General features: G+C 38.6%; 2 protein-coding genes and 1 long non-coding RNA gene across 3 annotated transcripts; all 3 read right to left on the bottom strand.

The window, feature by feature from the left end:
- Nucleotides 1–631: 631 nt before the first annotated feature.
- Nucleotides 632–2,705, bottom strand: LOC130689104 (uncharacterized). The gene is made up of 5 exons (XM_057512117.2): nucleotides 2,007–2,705; nucleotides 1,444–1,941; nucleotides 1,317–1,379; nucleotides 1,169–1,258; nucleotides 632–1,090 (listed from the first exon to the last, which is right to left on the bottom strand). Exons 1-5 carry the CDS (start codon nucleotides 2,553–2,555, stop codon nucleotides 1,013–1,015), a joined length of 1,278 nt encoding a protein of 425 aa, XP_057368100.1. The 5' UTR covers nucleotides 2,556–2,705; the 3' UTR covers nucleotides 632–1,012.
- Nucleotides 2,706–2,980: 275 nt separating this feature from the next.
- Nucleotides 2,981–3,663, bottom strand: LOC130689182 (uncharacterized). Its single transcript, XR_009421814.1, has 3 exons — nucleotides 3,600–3,663; nucleotides 3,435–3,524; nucleotides 2,981–3,368 (listed from the first exon to the last, which is right to left on the bottom strand). It is a non-coding gene; the product is annotated as an uncharacterized LOC130689182 (long non-coding RNA).
- A 1,251-nt stretch (nucleotides 3,664–4,914) lies between these two features.
- LOC130689107 (gustatory and pheromone receptor 39a-like) lies at nucleotides 4,915–6,507 on the bottom strand. Its single transcript, XM_057512118.1, has 5 exons — nucleotides 6,022–6,507; nucleotides 5,465–5,953; nucleotides 5,349–5,411; nucleotides 5,188–5,277; nucleotides 4,915–5,114 (listed from the first exon to the last, which is right to left on the bottom strand). The coding sequence occupies exons 1-5, from the start codon at nucleotides 6,505–6,507 to the stop codon at nucleotides 5,049–5,051; spliced, it is 1,194 nt and encodes a 397-aa protein (XP_057368101.1). The 3' UTR covers nucleotides 4,915–5,048.
- Between the last annotated feature and the right edge of the window lie 1,609 nt (nucleotides 6,508–8,116).

Below are 8,116 nucleotides of genomic sequence, written 5' to 3'. Positions count from 1 at the left end.
CCAAAAAAAAGGAAAACAAACCTGATATTTGATGCCTTGCAAGGTCAAGCCTTTTGCCAGCTGTCACATAAGTGATGCTGTTATCTAATAGATATTTCATTGAGTGAATACTTTTCTACAAAAATGGACAGACAGGTTTAGATACATCTGCCAACATTCATTTCCCCTATAAACACGTAAACATCGCCTAATAAAACGTGATTGATGACGCCGAACAGGGAATACCAAAAACAAAACGTACCGAATCGCGTGACTGACACTTTTATCTCAGCCAACTGCGCCATTTCAATTTTAGCTCCATCAACATCACAAAATGGCAGAATCAGCTGACGTGGTAGCATTCCAAGTGATCAATCAATTAACTAGAATCCAACTGGTTTATCTACAGGTACATACAACTCTAAATGGATTCACTTTTTGAGAAATGTCTTGATCTTTCAATGACAGATCATTTAAACTACACGTCATCGTAGAGAAAATCATTCAAGTCGAATGTTTGTTTTTTTTAAGCTGAATGGATCGTTTTAGCACTGGAATGTGTTGCTCAGATACTTACTGTCGAGTAATCGATGACAGGTCTTTGAAAGACAAATTTAAACGAATGAAAATGAGAGCTAATACTTTTGCATAGAACAAAGTGTAATCCTGTTATCTCAGCTCGTTAGCTCGCCACGTCAATGCCAGAGATATGGAAACAGGATTTTCCTATTGATATATGACCAAATTACGACAGTCTCGATCGATACGTTCACGAAACCTTGCACAATGATCTAAACCCGTTGAACTGTTGCGAGAAAAAAAAAAACGATCGCTGCATTAAGCTATGACTTTTCGCTTTCAACATGCTTTAGAGTATAATCCGGATGGCCATCGGTTTTGTGCTTGCGATAGGGTTTAATCTTTGACATTCCTTTTGCAAAAAAATTTTTACAATTCTTTTGTGTCACGTAGTCCGATGGCTCTTCTTGGAATTGAAACCAAAAAAAGAAATGCACGTAGTCCGACTTCCTCATTACCTTTTGTCATCAATTGTCTCCAATGACTGAAATTGACAAAGGATAATTAAATACGTCAAGGTCGTTCCCATCAACTGCAAAAAAACAAACAAAACAATAAAGAAACAAATTAAGTAAGTAAATGACATTTTCAATCAAATTTTAAGTGTTACCGTCGGAATGAGCTGAACATTGATGTGAACCATTCCCATTGGTGTGATATTAGGAAGTGATTGGATCATTTCTTCGGCTAGAAATCTCATCTGAATGTCAAATTTTACAATCAAATCAAGTTGCTCTTAAAATTTACTCCAATTATACCTGGTTTTGTAAGCTGACTTCGTTGGCATCAGTCATTCGCAGTTTCCTTATCATATCGTTGGCCTTTTAAAAATGGCAGTTCTTGAAAAAAATTCCATTCAAACAAAAAAAATCTATTGAAAATTACCTCGCGATAAATTCGAGAAGGGATGTAAAGCAGGAAACAAAAACAAAGGGTTTCCTTGATGTAGTCGACGGCGATGAGGATGGTGGACAATGTCCATCGATGGCCGAGTAATTCCGTCAATAAATGGAAAGAAGTGTTGGTCATTCGAACGAATTCCGATGCAGTAACAACCAACAAAAAAACCCCAAAATGGCGGCTCATTTCGTCTACAAATTCCACAACGAGGAAATAACGACGCCTCCATTGGTTAATGAAGTACGTCATAGCCAGGCAGTCGCTGGAATCGACATTAGCTGAATCGATTTCTTCGGCCATGATTTGGAATACGACAGAAGCCATCCATCCGAGCGAGCAAAACAGGACTGAGCCAAGATAAGGGAATATGAGTGACACCATGTTCAGTGCGGAGAAAACGACGTGTGACGTTGATAAACTTGCCACAATGCTACTAATCCACAAGCGGTAGATTAGCGTTTCAACAAGTTCAATTGCAATTTCCTGTTTTGGAAAATCAATTACTCTCGTCTCTTTTAATTATTCTTTTGAAATGATTGGACACTTACAATCAACACGAACCACGATCCAATTTGAAATATACGTCGGAATTTCTTGTAGTGGCTGTTGTCGAACTGGGCACCTTGTTCCAGTCGTCGAAGAAGATCCGTTAATCGCTTCCACGACATGAAATAACTGACAAACAAAAGGGCCGAATGAGTCGTGGTCGTAAGAAAACAATAGTTTACTTGATTAATGATTGAATTCCAATCTTGAGTGATGCTGGTATAATTTTTCGTCTCGATAATCCACTTGGTCTGAGACATAACGAACGTGTTGCAGCCAATCGTCAGCACGTAAAAGATGATTGTGACTGGAATGAGTAACAGGAATCGACGATCCTTTTGATCTTTGTTGATGATTGGAGGCTGGAGTCCAAACAGCTGAAACCAAACTGTCATCGGCTTCAACGACCAATCGAAATTAAATGGCGTTGATGACGTCGGATGAATCTTTTGACGTCTATTATTATTGGAAGAAGACAACTTTCTGGGCCTCACCACCACCGTTATCCTACCGTTCTTGGCCATTCTTGCAAGCTGACTGCAATGCGGCATTGTCCATGACAAGCCTTTGGTGCCAGTCTTAGTACTATACTCTTCATTAGGACATCTAGCGCATTAGTTTGCTACAATGACAGCACGTACTGACATGGTAATGGCTATATAAAGGTTATAAAAACTGGTCCATTTTCAACCTGTCCATAGTCACACTTCATCAGAAGTAATAATTCTAAAACAATAACAAAAAAGAACTTTCAAAACAAGAAATACCTTTCGTTGCTGGTATACAGGTGACTGACAGCTTTTCTACTCAATCAATTTGGATCACAAAGCACTTGTCACATCTACAGACAGAAAAAATAAACAAAATAAAACGTAGACAGCACCTGACAGCTGTTTTACATTATTAAATCAACCGAGTATGGGCAATCCACATAATCGAATGAAATTTGGAATGGATTCCAATATTTTTCTTTTACGTCGTGTGCACAATTTTACCTTACAAGAGAAACGTGGGATAGGGTTACCAAATGAAGAAGAGAAAGCAATTCCACGAGAAAAATGAAAAAAATTTTTCCGAAATCGCTTTGGAAAAACGCCCCCATCCATTTCTCAGAAAAAAGGATTCCATTTCCGTAGCTTTTTTTTTGTTTGTGAATACGACTATGATTTACCTTATGGCGAATGCCAAAATATGACACTTGTTTCATATTCAATGAAAATTCAATCAACTTTCTTTTGTCTGCAAATATGACACATGAAGAGGATTGTAGTAAAAGGTCTCTCCAGTCATTGCTGAGGGTTTTAATTTTTAGAATATTGAAATTGACACAGAATGATTAAATAGGTGAGAGTTGTTCCAACAATCTAAATAGATTATAGCGAACAACTGAAATTAAAGTGAATGATGTAAAACAAAATCCAACAGCTTACCGATGGAGCAAGGTGAAGATTAACATCAAACAATCCAACAGCTGTCATTTTCGGCAATGAATCTAATGCATCCACAATAAAGAAATTCAACTGCCCCTCCACCAATGAATTACAGCACAATTAGTATTAAAAATAAAGAATCGAAAAATCTATGACAAAAAATACCTTTTCTTGTAACATTTGATTGTCGAAATCGAGACAACGGAGTGTCTTGGTAAAACAGATGGCCTTTGCATAAAAACAAAATTAACAAACAAGTAAAAATTAACTACACAAACAAAAAAGGGAAAAAAGAGGATAAAAAGAAAACTTGCCGATTCACGAATACGATGAGGCACATAAATCAACATAGCGAAATGGCCAAATTGAATGATTAAAACCAATAGTTGCAAAAGGATATCCATATTTGGAAGGTTCCGCATGATTACGAACGAAGTGTTGATCATCATGACGAAGCTAGCTGCAATCAGCACAAGAAGGAGGCCACTGTAACAATTATTCATCTTATCCACGAGCTGTAAAATCGTGTAGTGTTGATGCTTCCAACTGTCAAGCCTCTGACTCCAATCCGTTTGTTTACATGTCTTGTTATTCGATTGCTGCGTAATCTTTTCAGCGAGAATGACGAACATATCGGACGCGATCCAGCCGATGCAGGAAAATATTGCCCCACCACTGAAGACGTACAGGATAACAGTTGGCTGAAGCAACTCGTCCAATTTTGCCATGATGGGCATATCAAGAGGCACAACCATTAGCGTCAGTACAATAGTAAGAACTAACAGAACCTGTGAATCGTGAATTAATGTTGAAAAGAATGTGAATATCTAAGTGTCAGAAATTCATTACCGCGATGAGGAATGCAAGTGCTGAAATACAGATACGACGAAAACGTCGATAATGTTTGGCTTCAAAAAATTCTTCTTTCTCCATTTGACGAAGAAGTCGAGTGAGACTGGGCCATCTGGAAATGGATCCAACTATCAAATTTAACTGCGATCCCGTTGTCACAAAGAGATAATTTAAAACGCCAATGGCTGCATTCCAAAGTACAGGAGTGGACATTTCAGATGATGAGTTTTCGAATTTCGGTAAATAACCACAGATAACAATTGCGTTGCGGCAGAGGTGAACAAAGAACACAATTAAGCCGTAAGCGATAATCCAAAAGCGAAACGGTGAGACAAGGCTTCCGGGTGACTCTAAGTAGATACCGATGCAACACATCCATCTCAACATGGGCTGCAGGCTCCATTGAAAGTTCATTTCCTTTAAAGTACAGGCAGAAAAATGAACAAGAAGTCAAGTCTTATACAGACGACGGACAAATGCTTCGTCTATAGATGGAAACTTGCACTCTATATATGAGCTTGTTCGTTAAAACCACTCAACGAATTGCTAAAAACGAAAACAATATCATTAATAGACGTCTCTTGAATTATGTCAATTGACGTCATCCAGGTGCAAAATGACAATTAGTGTTTTGCCTTTCAAGCGTGCTGATTATCAGAGAGGTGTTGGATGAACGTTAGGAATTATACGAAGCCTTTTCTAAGGCGACTTGATTAAATAAATGTGAGGGCAATGAGTCTATCCGGCGTTGTCCTAAATGATTCAACGTTTCTCCGACGTTTGAAATTGAAAGAGGATGATGAGGTACGTCAATGTTGTTCCAATAAGCTATTATTCAACGGTTACAATCATTTCACCTTATGTAGTCGAAGTGACATATAATACTGTATATATAACGTACCGTTGGAATAAGCTGGAGATCGACGTCAAAGAAACCAGCTGCTGTAATTTTCGGCAAGGAATTTGATATTTCCATCATCAAGACATTCACCTGTTAGTATATAGAAAGAATACCTTATCAAACTCGGTTATAAAAATACGTTTTTATAAATGAATAGTTGCCTGGTTTTGAAGAGCATAATCTTCAAAGTGGAGTTTGCGTAATTTCTTGGTCAAATCAACTGCCTGTGTTACGAACATGTTACATTCTCACAGATGATACTTCAAAACAAAAATACCTCTTGACGAATGCTGTGCGGGATATTAGTCATGAAGGTGAAACCGACAAAATTAAAAAACAAGACGATTAATTGTACGGTAACATCAACCGTCCATTGTCCGTCTTTCATGTCGATCATCAGATGAAACGAAGTGTTGATGACACGTACAAAAGCTGGGGCTACCATGACCAGCAATAAGCAACCAAAGCAACGATTCATTTGATGAACGAACTCGATAATCGTGAAATAATGACGACTCCATCTAGATATTAAGGCGACAAATTGAGTTGTATCATTTCCATCGGGATCCGAGACGAAATGCGTCATCTCTTTGCCGAGTAGTTGCATCATAGTGGAGGCCATCCATCCAAAGCAAATGAACAACACAACAGCCAAGCAAATGAAAACGATAAACGATCGTTGAAACGAATAGAATATCATTTGCCACAGGAGAAAACCGGTGTCGAAATAGGCAGACATCGACAGGAAAAACACAGCCACACACATCTGCATTTACATCACAAATAATGAATGAATACCTTTCTAGAGTAATTGAGATTTTGATAAATACTTACAAAAATGGCGACTAGCAATCCTAATCGAAAAATGGTACGAAAATGAGAAAACTCTTTTGGGCTGAATTGATTTATTCGCTCCATTCGATGGAGGACTCGTGCAAGATCTTTCCATCGAACTGCAGTGATGGCCAGCAGGACGGTCTGAATGGCTATCGTCGAACAGACAGCGTTGTAAGTACTTATTCCGCTGTTCCATTGCCACGCCGTTGTCCGATTGTCTTCAATCGATTTGCCATTGACTGATGCAACATTCTCAAATTCACTTTCGATGCAAATCATAATCAAACCGGTTGCCACGTTCATGAAATACAGAATCCATCCAAACACGTTGCTGATCCAAACACGTATCGATTCGTCTGCTTCGTGCATCCCCAATGGAATTCCAAATAGATTCATGGCGACCAAAAGCGGACGACAACACCATTCAAAGTTAATGGTCTCATCAGGCGACTCTGAAAAATACCCAACTATTCGCCTCCACATGTTGCAGTTGACTGTTGTCGAACAACGTTCGATATTTATTCAGTACCCATTTCAATACGACAAAGTACCAATATTCATAGTGGTGTATACTCATTGCCTGACATCACGCACAGTGATGTCAAGGAGTCAAACAATTGGTTGACGTTTTTACCCTATTGCATGTTAAATTTTTAAGCCAAGCTTAATGGAAATAGCAATCGTTCCTTAAGAACTGTCCTGTTAACGAATAAAACTACCGGTATAAGTGACCAATCGAAAAGAAATTTGAAAACGCTATTTTGTTTGTAACAGTACAATGACGTAACTGACAATGACGCTAAAAACACTCAGTAAAATGGATGGAGTAATGCAATAAACGCCAAGTGGACGAGCCACTAACGGATCGGTTTGTAATCGCCAGAGAAATGAACGAAGCATGTCACGTTCGTGTTTCATCATACGATTCCAATGTTGACTCAACAAATAATTTAATCTAGTTCGAAATTTACCAACAGATCGATGCAACCGAGATGATATGATCATGCTAGAAACAAAACGAAATACTATGGCAACTAAATTCATGAAATAAGAAAGAACGAGACCTGCAGAACGCAACTTCAATGCATCTGATAAATTATACAACACCGAATAAGCTAAGGCAGTCGTAAAGAAAATGGCTCCAGCTTGACCGTAAACCATAAAAGACCCAAACAGCGAATCGGCTCGACTAACCATTTCCTCAATAGCCTCAAAACGAGTCCATATAAGACGAATGGATTCCTCTAATTCAATTGCAGCTGGTTTAAGATACGATTGCTTAACAGGAAAAGAGTCCAATTTAGCAGCTAATAACGAAAGACGAGAAGAAATAGAATATTGAAAATCTTCTGCATATTTACGTTTGGCAAATAATGTTTCTGCTTCATTCTCCAGGCAGCCAACAGCTAAAGAGGCGTGATAATAAGTAAAAGCTGGAATAAAATCAGCTAGAGATGTTAAAATCCAGATCAGTAAAATGGATACCAAGTGAATCGTACCAATCAAAAGTAATGGTACAGTTTCACGAATAGCTTGATGTGTAGACATCAAATAAGTGGCTTCAGGACGATTGAAAATGTCCCAACCCAAGGAGATCAAAGAAGCCATCGTAATGAAGACATACGTTACGTACATTACCGCATGCATCTTACGCGATTTGCACATGACGTGTTGAGGATTCAAATGAGAAATTTCCATTTCTAATTGCCTCCATTTCTTAAAGAAACTGAGGAATTCGCGGCGATGTCGTAACGAGTACAACTGAACCGCAAATGCTAACAATATCGGAACAGACCACAACAAATTGGGTATAATGGCGTGAATGTTGACCGCCGATTCGATCCCGACGAACAATTGTGTCAACTCGAATATCAACATGACAAACAGGAGACTGGATGAAATGGCGATGCCGATGTAACGCAAAACTCGACAAAGACGCGAGTTATTCGAGGCTGGTAAACACCAGTCGAGCAAAATTCCGCAATGAAGAGTCAATTTCCAGAGCGGCCGTAGAGTTTCTTCCAGTGTTACGTTGACTGTTGATCCACCGATTTTACGAATTCGTTCATTTCGTTTACGAAATAACATGATT

This window comes from Daphnia carinata, chromosome 9, assembly GCF_022539665.2.
Source record: "Daphnia carinata strain CSIRO-1 chromosome 9, CSIRO_AGI_Dcar_HiC_V3, whole genome shotgun sequence".
In the NCBI taxonomy this organism is placed as follows: domain Eukaryota; kingdom Metazoa; phylum Arthropoda; class Branchiopoda; order Diplostraca; family Daphniidae; genus Daphnia; species Daphnia carinata.
The sequence above is the reverse complement of the archived record's forward strand: the minus strand, read 5'-3'. Positions and strand labels throughout refer to the sequence as shown.

Excerpts from the sequence above, each read along its gene's own strand:
- LOC130689104 (XM_057512117.2), bottom strand. The coding sequence starts at position 2,555 with ATGCCGCATTGCAGTCAGCTTGCAAGAATGGCCAAGAACGGTAGGATA. Across the intron at positions 1,380-1,443 it reads CTTCTCGAATTTATCGCGAG|GCCAACGATATGATAAGGAA; the intron begins GTAATTTTCAAT and ends CATTTTTAAAAG. Across the intron at positions 1,091-1,168 it reads ATGTTCAGCTCATTCCGACG|TTGATGGGAACGACCTTGAC; the intron begins GTAACACTTAAA and ends GTTTTTTTGCAG.
- LOC130689107 (XM_057512118.1), bottom strand. The coding sequence starts at position 6,507 with ATGTGGAGGCGAATAGTTGGGTATTTTTCAGAGTCGCCTGATGAGACC. Across the intron at positions 5,412-5,464 it reads CGCACAGCATTCGTCAAGAG|GCAGTTGATTTGACCAAGAA; the intron begins GTATTTTTGTTT and ends TTCGTAACACAG. Across the intron at positions 5,278-5,348 it reads ATTATGCTCTTCAAAACCAG|GTGAATGTCTTGATGATGGA; the intron begins GCAACTATTCAT and ends ATATACTAACAG.